The sequence below is a fragment of the Thamnophis elegans genome, chromosome 5, assembly GCF_009769535.1.
Source record: "Thamnophis elegans isolate rThaEle1 chromosome 5, rThaEle1.pri, whole genome shotgun sequence".
Lineage (NCBI taxonomy): Eukaryota > Metazoa > Chordata > Lepidosauria > Squamata > Colubridae > Thamnophis > Thamnophis elegans.
The window spans coordinates 56,999,497-57,021,922 of NC_045545.1; the positions used below are offsets into that span (position 1 = coordinate 56,999,497).

At 38.7% G+C, this 22,426-nt stretch overlaps 1 protein-coding gene across 3 annotated transcripts in view; it reads right to left on the minus strand.

The window, feature by feature from the left end:
* PLXNA2 (plexin A2) overlaps nt 1-22,426 on the minus strand; it is a 443,424-nt gene that overhangs the window by 387,395 nt on the left and 33,603 nt on the right. For 2 of the 3 annotated variants that reach the window (XM_032217579.1, XM_032217581.1), the window contains exons 2-3: nt 11,522-12,795; nt 9,591-9,773 (exon numbers count right to left, since the gene is read on the minus strand). In XM_032217579.1, the coding sequence (XP_032073470.1) occupies nt 9,591-9,773; nt 11,522-12,706 (1,368 nt within the window). In that variant the 5' untranslated portion in view covers nt 12,707-12,795. Of the gene's footprint in view, nt 1-9,590; nt 9,774-11,521; nt 12,809-22,426 lie in introns of those variants that run through there. The other variant, XM_032217580.1, reaches the window with a different exon arrangement.

A 22,426-nucleotide genomic window follows, 5' to 3' on the forward strand; every position in this document is an offset into this window, starting at 1 on the left:
CCACAAGTCTAAAAAAATTTGAAACCCACCACTGTGTCACTGCCTCACCAGCCATAAACCTCACCGCACGTCACTGGTATATGGAAGCAAATAGGAACATACACAATCTTCTCTCTTCCCTTTGAATGTGAAACTAATTGGCAGAGACGGAAAATAAATAGATCTCTTGATCTACCATTTTTTCTAACTATTCTAGAAAGTTCCATGGAAAAGGCACAACAACTACTCTGTGCATTAATTAGTACATTGACTTCTGTTCTAAAAAGACTCTGCTACTAGGGCTTCAGAAACATAAAAACATTGATATATTTGATGGAACAAGCAAGTGGAAAAAATATAGGGAAATTCTGTGCATTCACAGTGGATCTTTAGAAAGTATCTAAAGATCACTTCTGATGTTAGAATCATAGGATCGCTTTCTGAAATTAATAGAATAGATATCAGCGTAGGATGTGGGAAAAATACATAAAAAATAAGAAACATCAGCCATCAATAACCATATAATTTATCATGGCATCTAGAATATTTTGCCCTTACAATTGCTAACAATTGCTTAGCATTTCTACATTAGAGAGTTTTCTCTAATTTGACATCAGCAAGATTTTCTCTCCCAGAGTATGAAAAAAAAATCCATAGCAGAGTTTTTTTTCAGATATCTACTAATATTCTGCCAGTTTAAATGCTGGTGCAAATCTCTTAGCTTGCTAAGGGCTTTTTTTTAAAAAAAAAACTCGTTTTCTAAGGACGTTAAAGTGGTTTAATCTCGCTGAAATTCCTCTGGGACTTAAATAAGTGCCTATCATCATTTCTGAAATTATGAGTTGGCTACCTTTGCATATTTAAACCATGTGTAAAACATGATTGAAATTGCCTTCTGTAAAAATGTGCATATGGAAGCATGCCAAGACAACTACAATTAGTGGTAGTAGAGAGACTACAGAAATAATGGGAAAGGATTATGAGAAAATATTATGCTGAATTACACAGATAGCATCGTAATACCCAGTTTCAAACAGTTGAACAAAACTTCTAGTCCCTTGCCAGAATTTAGATCTATCCGGCCCAGTTTATTTCTTGCTTAGGGAGAGCCAAGTATTCTGTGATTTGACATGGATAAAGTTTGGCCTAATCCCTGGAGGATCCAACAGTCCCTAAACTTGTCACAAAAATAAAGGTCTCCAATAGGTGGGTTGTAAACTGTAAATAAACTGCCAACACTGGCCTTGCCCAGGTTCCAAAAGCCCATCTCACTCGACCCGCTGGGGCTCATAAAATAACAAAACAAACAGCAAGCTCACTAGCAGGAATCTGGGAAACTCGCCAATCTCATTATGGGGGAAGCAGCATTAAGCTCTGGCTTTTTTAGAGCAGACAGAATGCCTTTTTTCCAGAAGTCAGTTATAGCTGTGACTGGCACATTGCTGGAGAAAAGGTGGGGAGGAGTTTCATAGCCACAGAGAACACAGCACTGAATATCACCCCACAACTCTCTCATATACATGCAGTTGCACGCCCACTTGCAATTGGTGGCAGACTTAAAGTTTTTCCACAACTCTCAAAAAACCAGGCTTGAATCACAATGACCATATGCTAGTTTCATAAACAAGCATTGAGTTTTCTGTATCCTTTGTTTATTCTTTCATCTTAAGCAGTGCTTTCCTACTGGACAACTGTGGTCACCAAAGCCATGTAAGCTTTACCTTATCCCAAATAAAACCATCCTAGATGATTTTATAGGGAAAACCTTAACCATAATCCTTTCTATAAAATATTAGAAGGTGGGGGACAGACAAAAATGAATTATCGTAAAAGTGATCTATTATATTCACCATAGGTCCAGGATTCTAAGTTTCTTTTGTTAAAGGAGGAAAAATATAACAAAGAAAACATGGGAAAATGTGGGATGATAAGAAATGGAGATGGACCCTTTTCCTCTGTAAATCTATATTTATGAGATGTGGCAACTCACAAAAGTTTCAATAGAAACACCAACAAGAGCTAGGTCTACTTTCCTTGAGAATGAAAAAATGGAAGTTGAATAAAGGCATTTCTGGCTCTAGTAAATTTATTAATTTGTAGGTTTCAAAATTAAACTTTCATCTTCATTCCTCTCTTCCTCAAGTGCAACCAGCCAAGACACACCAAGTCTACATAAAGAACTGTTGTTATAGATAATGAATTGTTATAAATATTAATTTTCTTCCAATATTGAGGCTATTGTTACCAGGACATTTATATATTGCTTTACTACAACTAGAGCAGGAATATCATCATGTTCTGTTTAGCTTTAAGATGGAATGTTTTGCAGTTAAATTTAGGCAAATTAGATACACCATTTATCAGGATATGATATAGCCTACACTAGGGAAGGTCTGCTGTTTCTTCAACCACAGTTCGATGTTTTGCAACATAGAAGCTAATAGAGAAAAATAAATAGATTAGTAATGAGGATTTCACAGAAACTGACTAATCGATTAAGAGGAAATAGCATACTGCCATAGGAGTGCAATGTTCTCAGTGACGAATCCTCCGAAGACACAGAGATATGTTTAGAAAATGATATGGTCAGAATAAGCTTCCCAAATCCTTTCCAGCAAGAAAATCCCCATAGGGCAAAAAGAGGAAGAAGAAAAAAAAACTTCATTCAGCAGAAGACCATAACTAATGGATTATTCTGGCAATCAAGATTGCCAGTTCTGAACTCTTATTGGTTCAGACTGGTCATCAAGTAATAGTTCTTTAAACTGTGTTTATATTTTACATGGCACTGTTTACACCATAATGTTTTTAGACTGGCAAGTTCTTAAAGCTCTAAAGTACTGCAATTCTTTTATAAGGAGAAATCATTGGCTCAACTCAATATCTTCATTTTAAAATAAATTCATCCTTACTTGAATGGCACGTTTGTACTATATCTGGCAATTTCCCCTTAAAACTCAGAGTTTCTTCCCACAACTAAAATGTAGTAATGAGAAAATCAGCAATTTCAATCAGGGTCACTGGGTTAGTGAGAGCCAAATCCCCTGCCCTGAGAATAAGTTGCTTAATTCCTGCTTTGAAAAACATGATTTTAAGCAGTGTGTGTGTGTGTGTGTGTGTGTGTGTGTGTGTGTGTGTAGGTATGTATGTGTGTATGTATGTGTGTGTACAATATATATATTGTATAAGATTTTTTTAGGATTTATAATTTTATTTATATTTTTTTAGAATTTTAGAATTTGTTCTAATTTTCAACAAATATTTTCTGACTTCTTGAATGTAACAGGCATTAACACTGATACACATTTCGTCTTTTTATATATTACTCTATGACACTGTTTCTCAATCTCAGCAATTTTAAGATGGGTGGATTTCAATTGGCAAGAGGAAGTTGGGGAGTTTTGAAATTTTTAACCCAAATGTGATGAACCTATGTGACTCTGTAATGACAGCAACAGCAGCCTAATTCCTAGACTTGGCATAAAAAATGCATCTGTTTAAAAAGTTTCCACTATAAAAATGCCATCCGGGATTAAACCATCCCAAAATGAGCAGTCCTTTAGTAATCCTACATAATTAATAGAACACAATTTCCCTTGGAACATTAAATTACCAAAATTCACATACAAGCTACTCTCTTTAAGTGCATTTTAAAGTAAAGACTTTCCAGCTAAAACTGCAGTAGTCTAAGCACACCCACATATACACTGATGTCACACACTATTTAATTGGTATACCTTTGAGAAATTTTGTTTCAAACAGAGTACTGAGACAAAGAGGTAAAGAACTGTACAATACTACCAGCAGTTGTGGTCAATATTAAGGATGTTACTGGTAATCCAACAATTATGGAATGACAAACCATCTGTAGTCTTGAAATTAAGATGAAGGTCAACAGCTCAGTTGCCTGCATAATCAGTGCAACTATTTTCAGAAAATGGGTCTATAAAAATGTAGACTCATTGAACACATTAATAAAATTTCTGTGCAAATATATATTAACAAATGTGTGGGATTATGTTCCAAGGAACACATGGGTCTTGCTTGTGAATAACTGCAAGTGGTTGTACTACCCTATTTTTTTTAAAGCACACTCAAAGTTTAATTATGCAATGTGGAATTCATCTCATCCACCAACTCATGAGGTTTAGTCAAGTATCACTTGACTTTATTGGGAAGGTGGTGAAAAATGAGCAGACCTACTTTCCTAAGCTAAAACTTTCTTGTGTCATCGTGTGAATTACAGTTATAACTGGAAAGCAAACCTGTTGGCAGAATTAATACCATACAGCCATAATGAGGTTTTCTCAATTTTGCTCCAACATGTCATATAAATGTAAATTTGTGGTTAGGAAATCAGGGCTCTTGCTTTAACATAATGCTTGAGCTGAGCCAATTATTGCTTATTTAAGAAATCATGGTGAAACAAATCACAGCCAAATAAATGATGACCTAGGATGCCCTGTGAATTCAGCCATAACATGCCTAATTCCTTAGCTAAGATTCATTATGTTAGTTAATGTAACAAATTACATTACATTCACTAGTGAATTCATTACATTTGATCATACCTCCTTCTGTAACGTCTCCTTTCACCTCATGTGTTCTGCAACTCCTGCACTACCATATTTGGGCTGTAAAAATCCATATGACCTCTAGATGGAAGCAAAGAATTTAGAGTTTCCTGTGTTCCTTTGCTGCTGCACAATGATTATCTGGATTTTTAAAACCTTATCCAACACCCCCAGAGCAAATTTTTAGATGCATGGAGACTGCATTGGGAAAATTACAGTCCTATTCCTTCCTCTACTCCTAAGAGGATATTATTACGACTTCTGATGGCGTATCAGGATTCATTCTCAACAGGCAAATGGGAAATGATATCACTCGGCAATGAGGTTATGTCCATAACTGATTGAAATTACCAATTTCTAAACTAAAGCTGTCAGAATGGAAAGTTTAAATTTATGTGAACATCTAATTTACCACAGAGCTTTATTGTTTTACCATGAATAAGTGTGAAGAAAAAGCCACAATGAATTACCTCTTCACTTCCTAAATTTCACAAAAAAAGAAGCCTTTGTTTAAAAGCTAAGGAATGAAAAATGCCCCTTGGGCAAGTACCCTGCTTCTACAACAAAGGCTATGAAGAATTTTATCTAATGGGTCAGTTGGTCATAGGATAAAGTCCATAGAAAGTGCAGAATGGTGAACAGCCAGATTAGAGTATAAAATAGCAATGCCTGAATTAGACTATGCATTTTTAAAAGGCTACCATTGTCCATATTAACTCTTATATTCCTCTTAAATATTATAAGAAGGTTGCTGTCAATATCAGGATTTCCACTGCTCAAAAGAAAAAAGTGAAATCAAGAATGCATGTTTCCAGAGACATCTACAGATGATAAGTCAGAAGAAATGTATTACTCTATCCATACTGTACAAAAATATGTGACCAAGCATAAAGAAACGAGCATTAAAGATAACAGATCTTCTAGATAATAATCTAAAAGTATTCAAATGTGATTTTAATATTGAAAATCTGAAAAATCATATGTGGCTTTTAATACTGAAAATCTTCATGTTTTTCCAGTTTCACAGAATCTATAGTGTAAAACTCCCCATTGAACCCCAAGTGCCTAGACACTCCCTACATGACTGTAGCAGTAGTAATGGTGATGTTGTAACAGCATGTCTTCAAAAGAACAAGTGCAAATAATTGGTTGAGATAGCCCTGAAAAATTGTGTGCCACAAAGCAGAAAGAGACTCAAACTTAGATCATGTTTGAAAAGTATGTTTGGAATGTTTGGAATGTTTATTATAATTTATAGGCCGCCCTTTTCCCTGAGGGGACTCAGGGCGGCTTACAAAACACGGGGAAGGGGGTACAAAGACAAAAAACATAAGACAATACATAATATTAAAAATAGAGCACAACATTCATTCATCATTCGGGAGGGGACGAACTAAATTTTTTTATCCCCAGGCCTGACGGGATAGCCAGATCTTAAGGGCCATGCGGAAGGCCTGGGCGGTGGTGAGGGTGCGGATCTCCACGGGGAGATTGTTCCATAGCGTCAGAGCTGCAACTGAGAAGGCTCTCCTCCGCGTAGTCGCCAGTCGGCACTGACTGGCGGATGGAATTCGGAGGAGGCCTACCCTGTGCGATCTGATGGGACGCAGGGAGGTAATTGGCAGAAGGCGGTCTCTCAAATAGTCAGATCCACTACCATGGAGCGCTTTGTGAGTGGTAAGTAGGACCTTGAAGTGCACCCGGAGATCAACAGGTAGCCAGCGCAGCTCACGGAGGATCGGTGTTATGTGGGCGAACCGTGGTGCGCCCACGATCACTCGCGCGGCCGCATTCTGGACTAGCTGAAGTCGCCGGATGCTCTTCAAGGGCAGCCCCATGTAGAGCACGTTGCAGTATTCCAGCCTGGAGATCACAAGGGCTCGAGTGACTGTTGTGAGTGCCTCCCGGTTCAGGTAGGGCCGCAACTGGCGCATCAGGCGAACCTGAGCAAATGCCCCCCTGGTCACAGCTGACAAATGATGGTCAAAACTCAGCTGTGGGTCCAGGAGGACTCCCAAGTTGCGGACCCTGTCTGAGGGGTATAAATTTTGTCCCCCCAGCCTGATTGATGGAACATTAGCCAAATTATTGGGAGGAAAACACAACAGCCACTCGGTCTTTTCCGGGTTGAGCACCAGTTTGTTAGCTCTCATCCAGTCTTTGACAGCCTCAAGGCCCCGGTTCATCACTTCCACCGCTTCATTGAGTTGGCACGGGGAGGACAGATACAACTGTGTATCGTCCGCATACTGATGGTATTTTATCCCGTGCCTCCGAATGATCTCGCCCAGCGGTTTCATGTATATGTTAAATAGTAGGGGGGATAAGACCGAGCCCTGTGGCACCCCACAAGTAAGGGGCCTCGGGGACGATCTCTGCCCCCCCACCAACACTGACTGCGACCTGTCCGAGAGGTAGGAGGAGAACCACTGCAAAACAGTGCCGCCCACCCCCACCTCCCGCAGTCGTCGCAGAAGGATACCATGGTCGATGGTATCGAAAGCCGCTGAGAGGTCAAGGAGAACCAGGATGGACGCATGGCCTCCATCTCTGGCTCTCCAGAGATCATCGGTCAATGCGACCAAAGCGGTTTCTGTGCTGTAACCGGGCCTGAAGCCAGACTGGAAGGGGTCAAGATAGTTAGCTTCCTCCAAGGTACGCTGAAGCTGGAAGGCCACCAAAGGGGAGGTTGGAGACTGGACGGTAGTTGTTAAGAACTGCTGGATCCAAGGACGGTTTCTTCAGGAGGGGTCTCACCACCGCTGCCTTCAGCGCAGTGGGGAGATGCCCCTCCCGAAGAGAGGTGGTAACAACCGCCTGGATCCAGCCTCGTGTCACCTCACTGCTGTTGGCAACCAGCCAGGAGGGACACGGGTCCAGTATACAGGTGGAGGCACTCACAGCTCGCATAGCCTTGTCCACATCCCCGGAGGCAACATCCTGAAACTCAACCCAGAGATGGTCTGCCAGATCATTCCCTTGTGTCTCGGCTGGATCTGCAGGAGTGGAGTCCAGGTCCGATCGAAACCGAGCAACTTTGTCCGCCAAGAACTGTACATACTCCTCAGCCTTACCCTGTAAGGGGTTCTCCGTCTCCCTCCTATTTAGGAGGGAGCGGGTTATCCTAAACAGGGCGGCTGGGCGGGACTCGGCGGACGCTACCAAGGAGGCAATGTGTGATCTTTTGGCTGTTCTTAGAGCCCAAATATACTCCTTGGTGCAAGATGTCAACAGTGCCCGGCTCGACTTGGACCTATCGGACCTCCACAGGTGCTCTAGGCGTCTCCTCCGGCGCTTTATCTCACGGAGCTCCTCGGTGAACCAAGGAGGCCTCCGTGGGCCGCTGACCCGGAGGGGCCGTAGTGGCGCAATCCGGTCCAGAGACTCTGATGCTGCCGAGTGCCAGGCAGCAGCAAGAGTCTCCGCCGAACTGTGGGCGAGAGCATCTGGAATAACCCCAAGCTCCGTCTGGAACCTTACTGGGTCCATAAGTCGCCTGGCGCGGAACCACCTGGTCGGTTCCTCCTCCCTACGGTGAGGGTTTGGCCTCCGGAAGTCTAGCCTCAGTAGGCAGTGGTCTGACCACGGCAGGGGAATGATCTCATTTCCCCTCAGACCAAGATCATAACTCCACTGCTCCGAGAGGAATACGAGGTCGAGCGTGTGACCCGCTGAGTGGGTTGGGCCTCGAATTACCTGGGTCAAGCCCATGGCTGTCATGGAGGCCATGAACTCCTGCGCTCCATCAGAGTGTTCACCGAGCGAAGGCAAATTGAAGTCCCCCAGAACCATAAGCCTAGGGAACTCAACTGCCAGCTCGGCTACTGACTCGAGGAGCGAGGGGAGGGCTGCTGCAACGCAGTTGGGAGGCAGGTACATAAGCAGCAAACCCACTTGACCCTTGAGGTCCAGCGTCACCAGTAGGGACTCACACCCGACAAGCTCCGGAGCAGGGATCCTACGAGGTACTAAAGACTCGAGGTATATTAAAATAAATTTGTCTTTTAAAAATATAACAATAAAATGACTTATTTAGCAAATGAAAACAGAAATATTGACTCATATGAACCCAGGAGTATTTTTATTTTATTTTTTAAAAAAACCAAACCCACAAGAATTTGAATATTTAATTCTTATATTTATATACCTCTCCAACAATTTTCAATTTACATACCTCTCCAACATTCTTCATTCTCCTTGGCTGCCCTTGCTTCCTGATCATAAAAAAGTCCATAGATCTTTATGATTTGGGGAAGCAAAAGTAGCCAAGGAAATCATGGTTGACTATGATAGATATGATTGCACAAGAAAAGAGGTATTTGAGAATCAAACATTTCTCAGATAATTCAAAATTAAAGTAGGTAAGGATAGAAACCCATTGCATGACCAAAATATGTTCTCAGTTCTCAGTTTTCTGAGAACATTTTTCAAACAAATAAACAATATCAAACAACATTCTCAGTTCTCTTTTTCCTAGAGCATCCTTTCTTAATTGGAATTTAGTTTCATGAGATATGACTAGGGGGAAAAAAGAATGTATGTGCCTTACAATGCTAACACTCCTACTAGTGGGAATTTTTATGCTGCAACAGTTGCTGGCTTGCCACTTTGTTGTTGTAAACACAAATATTCATACATGGATTCAACAGGTCATAAGCAGAACATTTTGTCAGGTTTTTGCAATATATTTAGGGATTTCTGAGGCCAAAAATCATTTTAAAGGTTCTTCCAGAATAAAAAGTTGAAAAAGGCTGCTCTAAAGCAATATATATTTCCTTAGGCAGGGAAGCCACCTGGGTGACTTTAAGCCAGTAAGCCTCTTAACCCACATATAGTCGTTTCATGAGATATAAGAAACAAGAGCAGTTGGTATGCATGCCATCTTGCGTTCAGCAAAAATACAGACAGGATAAAAATCTAATAAATGAATAGATGAAATGAATATTGGTTGAAAATATGGAAAATAACATTTTGTAAAACTTTTAACCATCAATGCCCATAGAGAAATGAAATATCTACAGTAAATAGTTGCCTTACCTTCTTTAACTTGCCACTCTTGGTACCCACAAATACCACACTGTAGCCATTGTAGACATATGATGTAACAGAAGTCATCCGATCACGACTGGATGTATACAGGGTCACTCCCTCTACTGGTATGGAGCCTCCCAGCGGCTGATTAATGTCCAATCCACAAAAGTTGTCATCTATTGGAACTGGCTGAAAATTTTCAAAAAATCTGCATTAGGAATGAAGCTGGCATTCTGAAAATTGCACAAGAAATAGGCCAGCGCAAGTCATTTGGTGAAATACCTCTGGCCTTCTTGTAACGTTGTGAAGAAATTAATTCTCAGTTCACCATAAGCATTCTCTGAATCTCACTAGTTTTTATCTTGAGTATAATTATAATTAAGTGCAGTGCTGGTAAATAAATATAATTATACACCACAAACCAGTACAAGCAATAAAGCAATATAATTAATATATTCCTATTTCTTCTCAATCATCCTCCCCAAAATAGAAGTTGATGGTTAGTAACATGTTAAAAGTAGCCAGATCCCTGCACTCTGAAGAAAACAAACTATGATTTTCTTCTTGTAAGCTTTTTGTCTTTTTCTAGAAACAGTCAATACATGTCTGCTTTAATGAGAAGCATTAATATCAGAGATGGGTTGTTGCCAGTTTGGGCTGGATTGGGTGAACCAGTAGTAGCGGCGGCAGAAGGCTCTGCCTGGATGCTTCTACATATGTGCAGAAATGTCACATGGCTGAACCGGTAGTAAAATTGGCAACCCACCACTGATTAACATCCCATTCTTTCTGACACCTTCTCTAGGAAGGAACTAATTAAGGACATGGCAATCTGAGGGAGAGCAGCCAGGATGGTCTGCATCATTTTACTCCAGCAAAATGTTGTAAACAAACTTTATCTTACTATATTTGAAGTATACAGGAATATATTATACTTACTGCCAATAATAGGAAATACAGTTTAATATTTTGTACGGTGATAAGATTGGAGAAGGTATCCTAAACAACCAGTAGAAAAACTCTCCTTCTCTAATCAGAATCTGTCTGGTTAGGCATTCTACTCTCCATCAACCAAATACTTCAAGGGTACAAAAGCAGAATATAAGCAAAAGAGCTTCGTGTTAACAGTATTGACTTGTGCAGTTAGGCTACATGCATGTAAAACATTAAAAGCAATGTCTCTAAGAGCCACTTCATTTCCTTTGTATGCTCCGATATAGAAATCAATTTTTATTTTGACCAGGATGAGCGGGGGATGACAAACACACATAACTCTTGCATTTATCATCCTGGGGCAGTTGTATTAACCAAGACAAAGAGTATAAAATGTCATTAAAATTGCCAGTGATGTTTAAGGTTTGTTTCCAGAAACCTTGAATTTCTGTGTATGAAGTGTTAAATATACAATTAAATATATAAGGAATAAATATGTAGAATAAAATATTCAATAAGTATTATAAATATAAATAAATATTTATACATATTAAAATAATGTAAGGCCTCCAAACTAATTTTTCCCCATTGTTTTAGTAACAAAATGACTTTTAGCCAATACAAACTTCACTTTTCTGTTATTATAATCCATGAATGAATTAGTGTTCAATTTCATGCATAAAAAAGCTGTGTAATCACAACACCTACAAATGGGAAAATGTTTGATCATTTCCATTCATACTTATTCTGCACAATCGGTAGATCAAGTTGAAACTCCAGCAGCAGCCTTTTTAATTCTGCCAGAAAATATTTTGAAAAAATGTTTGCCTGAGATAAATTAAAAACTGAGCTAACAGTCAAATCTGGTTTCTCTTTCAGAAGACTTCCTCAAAATTTTGTCAGGAAGCAAATACTTAAATCCCACAATTTCTAACAGCGATACTGCTAATATGCTTCTATCTTCCTCAAAGTAACCCTATTTAAAATACAGTAATCACTCTTACCGCCTTGGTACATTGGACATCTTTCCCTAGTAGCCAGTTGAGTTCCAAGTTGCCTTCCCCCTGGTAGCAAGATTGTAGCCGTTCCTTAATTTGGGCATTGATTGCACGGATGGGAAAGATGCAAAGAGCAGAGTCATCAGGGGGATGGTGATACTGCTTTTGTCCCTTGGAAAAAATAGCAAAAAGGACATCATCCTCGGCAGTGATGTTCAGGGATCTGGCAAGCACCTCCCCTGGCTTAGAAAGGTAAGCTGCCTGTAGTAGACGGTATTCCACGTCACCTTTGACACAACCAAAGGGCAGAGAAACATAGGAGTGGAATTTAGGGTCATCCTTGCAAAGACGCACAATCCGAGATGTGTAGAAAAGGTCACTGGCTGAATTGATAGAAACCCCTTCAGGAGTTTCTGGCTGGACAGTCAGAAAATAAACAAAATTTCCACTGGCAAATCCATAGATATAGAAGATATCAAAGTGAGATACTAAGGCCAATGTGTCTGAAGGGATTTTGATTAGTGATGAAACAAAATCACTGTGGAGCTCATAATCCAACATAGCTGAGGATTCTGGGTCACGAGGCAGCTTTCGGCTAGAGAGGGTGGGAAAGTAATCCTGCTTACCATCCACTGCTGTACCAATGAACAGCTTCCCATCTTCTCCCTCAGAACGAACTATAACTCCATACATAGTGCCTGTCTTGTTGACACTGGACAGATAGTGTTCTTTCTTGTGAGATGGCTCCACTAAGATGAAGAGGTCATCCAGGCGCAGCAATTTACAGACACCTTGATAGAGACTCCCGCAGGCCAGCAGCCTATTTTCTGAGTAATCAATGATCAGGAGCTTGTTAACATTGTTCGTCAGAGTCAGGATCTCAGTACAGGGTTGCACAATTAGTGGTGGATAGCAGGACTTGTTGTCTTCCTCAGGACCCGTCTTGTGATCTACCAAGACAGTCAAGTTTCCAGACAGCTTGTAAACCCGATTGATGGCTCCCACATAGACTGCCCCAGTCGTCTGATGGACTGTCAAGTGATTGAAAGTCCAGTCACGGTTCTCAGGATGAAACGTATTATAGATAGGAGTGCTGTTAATGTTCTGTAAAAAGACTAAGAAAAGAAATGCCAGGGCCACTGACCAGCCATCGGAGTCCCATGTCCGAGGCCAGAGCTTTCTCTGTTCCATCCTGTGGAGAAGAGCAAGGAAGAAAGGGAGCGTATATCTCAAAACTCCCTGTGTGCGACTCTAGCCACAGCAGCTTTCTTTACATGTTTCTACAGAAAGGAGGAAAAAGAACAAAATGCCAGAACAAAAGATTAGATGGATCTCATCTTAGAATTACAATTGAAACAGACATTTCCATTAAAGACTCTTTGAAATAAAACAAAGACGGTTCTAAATCCATAAGTGACCTTCCCATTTGAGTAAGTAGTAGAAGCGTTAACGCTCTGTTCTGCTTCTGTGTATTAATTATTACACAATTTAATTGCTCGTGATATGCTCTTAGCCATGATTTTAAAAACAAACATATTTTACACATTCACCTACCCAAACAGCAGGTCTAAAAACTCAAATGGAGCAGATATGTTTGTTCCCCTAGTCACAAGAAGATTTTTTTTCCAGATGGATTACAATTTAATTAGAAGATATCAAAAGTAGAGCAAGCTCAACTATCTGCAGTACTTCTGATTGTATATACTGCATTCGCATGCATACAAAACTTGACGCCTCAGGTTGCATCTGCATTATCTGTGATTGGCCAGACTAAAGGGTGCTAGCATAATCTATATCAGGGGTGCTTAAATCTGGCCTGAGGGGATGGCCTGGAAATAGCAAAGGATCGGTCCACGGTGCCCCTAGCAGCCATGCAGGGGCACCCTATGCCCCGTTTTTCTACTGGACAGCGTCCTGAAACACCCTGCCAGCCAAAATAGGTCAGGGGTGCATGCACAGTCTCCCCGGCCATTTTGGCTGGCAAAATGCTGCAGGAGACATCCATCCCATCTCCCCCCCCCCTTCCTGGCCCCAGTAACCTGTTTGGCCAGCAAAATGTTGCAGGAGGCCATCCAGGCCAAAAATAGGGCACAAGGGCCACATGCCCACCCCACACCCCTTTTGGCTGGCAGGATGCTGCAGGAGGCATCTGTCCTATCTCCCCCACAGCCAGCCGCAGAGAACTACAATGCTAATCGAAGAAATCTAGTTTGACATCTCTGCTCTATATTAATGGGCAAGTCAAATATGCATCAGTTACTTACAAATGTATACAGTCAACGAGGCATAGTAATCAGAACTTCTAAAGTCTCAAATTTCACACAGAAACCTTTATATAATATTTAAAAGCCTGTTAAGCAAATTGTACAGCTTTCATTAATAAGCACCTATCTAGAAAAGGGTCACTGACTGAGATATAAAATGCTGCTGCTGCATATCTACAGTACATTATATAGCTTATAATAAGTCTTCTTACATGACAGCAGTAAAAAGTATGAGCAGAACTTTGGAAGAATTTCAGAATATTGTTTTTTTATTATTCCAATAAAAATGGAAGGGGGTAAATATTGTTGATCAAGAACACTTGGCAATGTTTTTATTATTTGGCATTAATTTGTCTCAGAAGAGAGGTTTCCAATTTGTACTTCTAAAATTAGTTAATCTCTGCATGGTTAGAAAAGATACATTGGCCAACTTCAGAGAAGCTACTTAGGTGAGTTCTAGTTACATAATTATTCTTCTCCTTAAAGATATTTAACTTTAGCTATATCAGTGATAAGTGCCAGGAATCTCTCTATTCCTATTATCTGGGCTCTTTCAGCTGAGATTGAATTAGATAGCTTTTGCCTCTTTTTTCCTTCCTTCCCTGTAAAAAGAAGCACTAAAGATTTCGCACACAGTGATGAAACCCAATATCACTTATTACATATTGTTCTTTGATGCTTACATATTGGAGTCCTTGATGCTTTCTGAGCTTTGCTGTTTTTGTGCAAATGTTTCACAATGTTACATGGCTAAGTAACGTTTTCAGTGTTAGAAGGCAATCGGGTTTGCTCTGTATTTATATAGAGTAGCTTTCCTTCTTATTCCTTTTCCTGCACCAATTTTGTACTCAGGGTGATTGTAATCTAACTTCTGTCACCATCTGCTAGGATTGCCTTAGTCTTCTAGAGCAGGTTTACCCAAATTAAATCCAAACAGTAACAGAAAAAAATGAGAAAAATACTGGAGTATTTCGAGGATTGCACAAGAATCCTTTCAATTTAATAAATAGATGAACTGAACCTAGTATTATTATTTTGAGATCTTAAAGTATTTTCCCTCCCTGTTTCAGAATTTGAGTTAAAGGGAAATAAATCAGACATCTGCCTGAAAAATCAAACTGAAAGATGGAAGTTTTATATAACTAAGATGCTCTGCTCTTATCTGCAAACTCTATTCTTGCTGTCACAGTCGTCTGTGGCAAGTCCTGTATAGTTCTTTCAATACTAATTTGCATTTCTTTTTTATCTGTAGGGTGACCATTCAGTTGGGTATCATACCTGTCTGAAAAAAAACACATTAATTGTAAGGGTTGAATTTAGCAGCTACATTGAAGTCCTCATATAAAAAAAAAATTGGAAGATGCAAGCAAAAGCAAGTGCTATTTAGACAGATCAGAAAGAGCTGTGATTCTCAGTTTAGTGGTGATGGACATAAATTTTCATGCTCTGATGCTAATCTATATAGCACTTACTACATCTATTTCTAGTAATTTAAAGTTTAAGGCTCAGTTAAAGGTTATAATTACTGCAGATACAATAATTATACCAAATTTGCATTCCATATGTAAAGCAAATTTATTTTCAAATCTGGTACCTTGGATATTTGCATTAGATTGCCCAAATGTGTGTACTCAGATACCGAGAAATGAATGCATATGTATTTCCTGGAATTAAGGTATTTAAAGCAGAGTTTTTTAGCAGACGGCAGAACCTAGTTGTTCTTAGCTGATCTCAAAAAAACTAAGCAGAATTAGGCCTGATTAACATTTAGTTGGGAGACCAGGACATCCATCCCAGACAGAGGTAATAACTATGTCCATATTGTTGTGGAGAAAACAAATCAATTTGTCTATATAATCCCAAGAGATTGATATAGGCTAAAGGGAATACAATGTATAATTACCAATCAGCTATTAAATGTTCATACAAAAGTGTACCTGATATGCTAAATTAAAGACCTAAACGTGGAGAGTGATGGCTTACAGCTAAATCTCTTCCAGATCCTTTCTCCTACTTATTTGAAAATAACCATGTTAAACAGAATGACAACTCATAAAGCTATGATTTCCTTAAGAAATAGGAGTTTTGCCCTAGAAAAACACTGTGGTTGTATAGTGCTAGCTTATATCAGAAAATCTTTTAATCACTCTTTTGGAATATGAATTTATGCAAAACCAGATATTTGTGTGCATCTGGTTGTGTGTGGTATGTGTGTGTGTTTTCCATAAATGCCCACCCCCTTCCTCAAGCTATACAAGGAAAAAACAAAGACAAGAAAATAAGATGAAATGCATCATAATCCCTTTTTACATCCAAGAAGTTGCCATTAACCTGAAGCACTTTGGAATGCAGTTCTAGAATATTATTTACAAAACCATAGTAGCCAAGAGAAATCTGAACTTCTTTTAACTTAATCCTGTGAATATGCTTTAACAAAAGTACTAAAAAAAAGCTTCCTATCTGAATGATGATTCTAATATATTGTCATCTGGCTGGGTGATGGAGAGGGAGAAGTGTGTGTTTCTTTACACTATGATAATTCAAGTTTTAGTTCATGAAATGGTATGGTTATCAAATGAACAGAAATTATAAACTTTTATTCTATGATAATTACCACCACACCCAGTAGGTTCTTTGATATAGGTGGTATTCCATAAAAACAAAAGCAGTTCTATTTCCGATTACTGCAATTTTCTGTATTGAAAATTTATGTCACCAATCTCCAGTGTTTTATATGCTGCTTTTCACAAGTGGAAACTACATTGAATTGCTAAGAAAATCCACTCTCTTTTCAGCTTGCATATTTCTACTGGGAATTTTTAAGCAACCGAAAGGGCATTATCACTGTGCAAGGAACTTGGGAGAACTCAAGGCTGTAGAAGTACCATAAACATGCAGGGAGAAAAACCTAAATAATGAACCTTTTTCTTACATTCCCCAAAAGTCTTGATAATGTTGAATGTATTTTGTGGAGAAAAGAAAAAAGAAAATCAAGGGAAGAATAATTCTGTCAACAAAGCAGGAGATCACCACATTGCAATATTTCTTTTAACTTCAGTTTGCTGATTCTATAAAGACCAGTCATTTCCATACTTGCCCTGTGAATGTGACCTTTTCTAAAGATAATAGTTGATAGGCACATAGCATACAAATGGAGTAGAAAGTTGATGCTATTATACTAATGCAATAGCAATTCTCCTTTCCTCCTTACATTTATATGAAAATTCTGAGAAATCACAAGGTGAAAACTGATAATTTTGCAACCAATTTTGGCATATAGATGCTTTGAAAATAGGGCTGAGAGTTCACAGGTCCAATAGGGCACTGTTTACCCCATCTTAGAGGGAAAAGTTCTCACCTCCTTAACTATTCACTGTAACAGAGAGAAAATAATTCAAGGATTAATCCACAATTTTCTGTTTTCAACAGGGCCAAATTTATACCATTAGATCAAATCATAAACACATGAAAAGAATACTATAACCTATTGCCAGTATCTGATACATAGAGATATCTTAATGATGTAAATGGAGGTTCCATTTAGCTGTCACAATGTATAGCTACAAATACATTCATACAATAATTGTATCTTAATATATTATGATATTGTAATAGCAAATTAAGCACTATCACATGAGCCTACATCCCAACATCCTTTAGGAAGAAACTAATTCTATTCACTATTCTATCTATCATTTAACAGCACTGAATGACATCAGTTATGCCATGCAATGGTACCTGAATATACAAGAAAGGAATATCTACAGGATGGAGGAACTCCAAATTTTATAAAAGAAAAAATTACCCCATTTTCAAAAACAGAAACAAAGCCTGTAAGTATTACAAGCACTGAGATGGAATAATCAGAATCCTGAAGATCACTTCTTACTTAATATGGTTGTAGATTCCAATTGCTTTCTTTGTAATTATAACTTTACAATTTAGTACAGGTAGTCCTCGGTTTACAACCACAATTAAGCCCAAAATTTATGTTGTGAGTGAGACATTTGCTAATTGAGCTTTGCCCCACTTATGACCTTTCCTGCTACCATTATCAAATGAATCATTGCTGCTGTTAAACTTAGTAACATGGTTGTTAAATGGAATCTGGACTCCCTGTTGAGTTTGCTTGTCAGAAGGTTGCACATGACCCAGGGATACTACATCTCTAATTTCTAAGTATCCAGATTTTGATCATGTGACCATGTTGCAACAGTTGTATATATGAAAAACAGTCATAAGTCAGAGATGAAGAAGCTTCTTGGATGAGAAGCAAAACATCTTAAAAGTAAAAACAAGAAAGTCCAGTTGCACCTTTGGGACAACCATGACCTGGATGACTGAGAATCTCTACAGAATCATAAGTCATTTTTTTAGTGCCCTTGTATTCTCTTGCCTGAACTAAAAGTCATATTTTATCTTTTCCTTTAAGTTACAATATTTTTTTCTAGTTTTGAATTACCATGTTCAATAATATATGGGGATGAACCCACTAATCTTATATTTCTAAAATTCCTTAACAGTAATAAGATGATTTCTACTAGAAACCTAAGTTCATTAGACTGTTGATCCTTTTTAGCAAGGCAGAATGAATGGACTCAATTGGAATCTGAATGTTTCCTGCAGCATCAAGTAGCCTAATTCAAACCTGTAGCTTAGAACTGTCCCTCAGGCTAGAAGAAAAGCAGAAAGGAGCTGAAAGGACAATACAGCAAGTCACAGTCCAAGATTTAGCACTTCAAGATAAAGATCATCTGCAATAACCTTATTTTTGCAATTCAGCAATTCTGATGCAAAGTAGGTTAAGAAGCTGTGTTAGCAAAGACAGTCAACTTTCTGGAAGTGTCAAGTCAATTTGGCTTTCAAAAAATATAGTTGTAAAGACATGCACCCTATTACTCTGTGAACAAGATAATGAAGGATGATATAATGTTAGTCTAAATACAATTCACTACAGAAGGAAATGGCAACTAATTCTAGATTTCTGCCAAGATACTACAAGATTAGTTCCCCATGACTGCCTTATGAAATATATCCACTGAAAAAGAGAAGAAGGCAAGTATGTGTAATGCTGCTGCTTTAAGATGTGGCTGGATTAAAGTTGAAAAGATGTCTAGCTGCTGATGTGTCCATAGGCAAAATAAAAGCTCTATGCTCTCTGTGTGTGTTTGTGGTGTGTGTGTGTGTGTCTGTGTGTACACCAAAGGAATGTGAAATAGTAGAACCATGAACTAAGAAAATTTGATGTTATCACAGCAAAAATGTCAAGACTGAACATTGACATTCTGGGAATCAACAAACTAAAATTGACTGAAATGGGTCATTTCACATCAGAGGAGCATTATATCTTCTGTTGCAGAAAGGAGGTGAAGAAGAAATTCATTAGCAACCTTTATTAACAAAGCGGTGTCAAAAATATGATCTTAGACACAACCTTTCCCAGCTCCCCCCTACCCATAAGATGATTTTAATTTAAGTCCAAGGCAAGCTAATCAATATTATGCTGATTTAGGTCTATGCTCCAGTCACAGATCCAAAGGAACTAAAAGTTGAAATTTGATAGAATGCTTTAAAAAAAAGGTATCTGAGATCATGGGAAAATTTGATCTCAGAATGTGAAGTGACTTCACAGATGAACAATGTCAGATGTGCAACACTGAAATCAAACGGTTTATGTATTCTGCAAGGAAAGGTGGATAGGTCTTTCATTAGCACACCTGGTGCTGACTAAAGCTCAAATCATGAACTCCTTGCAAAATAATAATTGCTACCAAGACTCATCAGGCTCAAAACCCAGATGGACATATTTTCAAGACAATAACCTTCCAATTCTGAGCCAACAAGTAATGAGTAATGCAAGGCATGTCAGCTGCCACGACTGCTATTAACTTGCAGATAAGAATGTATTTATTTCAGACCAATATGACATTCACCAACTGAAGGTAGAACCTATCAAGTATCCTGTAGCCTAGTCCTGATGGGCATGGATGCTAGGATTGTTCTAAACCAGGGGTATCAAACTTGATTTCATGTAATGCTGCTTCAGGGTTAAGTTTGACCTTGGAGGGTTGTGGGGCTGTGGACAGCATGACATCACTCATGTCAGGGGTCCCTGTGCTGGCCTGAGTGCTCTACCGGTGAAAACAGGTGCCCGAGTTCTGTTTTTGGCTGTGATGGCCTCCTGCATCCCTCTGCCAGTGAAAACAGAGCTTGTGGGGCTGTGCGAGCTCTGTTTTCTCTGGCAGAGGACCACAGACTGGTCCTTCATTATTTCCAGGGCAGCCCTATGGGCCAGATCTAAGCACCTTGTGGCCCAGATCAAGCCCCCAGGCCTTGAGTTTGACTAAACCAACAAACCCAACTACAGCTCTGAAGACAGTCTACCTCTCAGGAGCCTGCCATATTGCCCTCTGTCCATTGCAGTCTCAACCTTCTAGTTTGCTCTATCATTTATCCCAAGATGCTCCCTATAAAAAGTAAATTTGACCTTTCTGCAGATATTCAAGTTTTGCTACCTAAGTGAAAAGGGGGGTGAAATCTATCTCAAGTCCACAACAGACAGAAAAAAGAAACCTGAATTCACTGAAATGTAAAGAGTGGGAAGAATGACAGCACAACAAGACTTGTACAATTGTTGTCAGTCTTGCTAAATGGACCAGACCAGAAAATCAACTTCACTAGGAAGCTAGTGAGTCTTAGACTGGTTATAACATTGCAAGCTGTCTTGCAGGGCACAGGGATTTATATGTGCCATTAGTTTGCAATTTCCTACACAAATATGTCTTTTTTCTGAATTATGAAGGAGTCAGCTGCTTGATCCTGAGAAAACATTCCAAAATGCACACAGTAATTAAGATCTGTATGTCAAAAAGAATCTAGAGTGTTTTGTCTACTCCCACAGAATTACCCCATAGATGTCTGGATTTTAGAGGAATCTCATCAAGAGATTTTAATGTTTGTGGCTATGGAGATTTTCAGTCACCCAGGTCATGCTTGTCCCAAAGGTGCTTTTTGAAGAGGCAACTGGACTTTCTGGTGGTTTTTTTTAAAGATGTTTCACTTCTCATCCCAGAAGCTTCTTCACCTGAAAGATCTTTTTGTTGCCTCTTCAAAAAGCACCTTTGGGATATGAATGTCTATGCAACTAAAAGATGCATTCTTACCTAAGAATGTTGGGTTGCTAGGAACCATCATGTTATATTTCCAACAAAACCAATTTGGCGATTCTGTTGGAATTTTAAAATAACTTTTCCAGACTTAGCTGGAAATGAAGAATGATGAAATTGCATGCAAGAATCCAAGAGAAGACTGGTAAGAGCAAACAACATAACTGGTGGATGGCATTACTGGGCTTTCTCCCATTTTTAGCATAAAGATTTGATTTTGAAGAACACAGACACAGATTACAGGGAAAATGCCTTTGAAATACTTGGAATAAACTGATCTTGCACTTTGCTTGCACATAATTTATTGGATCACAAAAACGACTCTCAGATTGCTTAACTATATTTTTTAATCTTCTTTTCCTGGCCTTTAAATCATTGTCAGTCAAATATTAAAATATAACATTTTCAAAATTTTAAGGCTACAATCCACAAATAAGCATGGCTGAGTAAACTGATACTGAAAATTTAAGAATCTCAATTAGTCACATTTCTGATCTACCATCAGATCTGAAAGCTCTACCTGATGCTTTAACATGTCAAAAGTTGTGTTCTAATGTTTCCAAAGCTTACTTCCCTTGCAAAAAGAAGAAAAGAGAGAAGGAAAAAGCAAACCCAAAAGTGATGTATTGTACATTTTCCCTTTTCCTGCACTCTTTTATAAAGTATTTCTTGTGCTGAGAGCTACCAAGGTATTTTTGAGCACAACCATATCTATTCTATAATCTTAATATGGCACATCCCACAAAATATTTAATATCTGTATTAACCTTAGATTTGTCAAAGCATAAATATCCATGTCAACTGCATCTCAAACCATGCCATTCTAACTCCAAAAATCTATTTTGACAATATCTAACAAGCTGCAAAGTTAACATTTTCTTTGATGCAGTTTTAGTTACTATTAAAAGGCAGAGGGTGCTGGTATTTGAGTTTTTTGTTGTATACCTCTCTATTTTTCCTTAGCCTTGTTAAAATAATCCATAGGAGAAGTTCTCTCAAGATCTCTTTCTTTGGAATTGAACTGAAGTGTTTAAACCCCCCAAAGCTATAAAACACTGGAGACAGGACCAGTGAGTGAAAAAAAGATTATGTACATTTCCTTTTGGTCACCCTGTAATTAAGAAAAGCACAAAAACCTTGCATGGAATATTGAGAAAAAACAAATTGAAGCAATATCCCTTACATCAGCATAAATGAGAATCACTAAAGTATGGCATTTTTAAAACAGCACAAGAATAAACCATATATTTATGATTTTATGCCAATTATAAAAAATGTGCAGCTGCTTCTTACTCTTTTTTTACACCAAAGTAAGCAGAGATATTGGTTTGGATTGCAAGAGTCATACAAGAATTGGAATATTAACCTTTCCCTTCCCATTTCATCATTTTTTTTTTAGAAAAAGATCTCAAATGGTTCTTTAAGCAAACAACCCTGCAAATGAAGCAGGAAGGTGGTGAACGAAAGAACCCTCTTTTTTC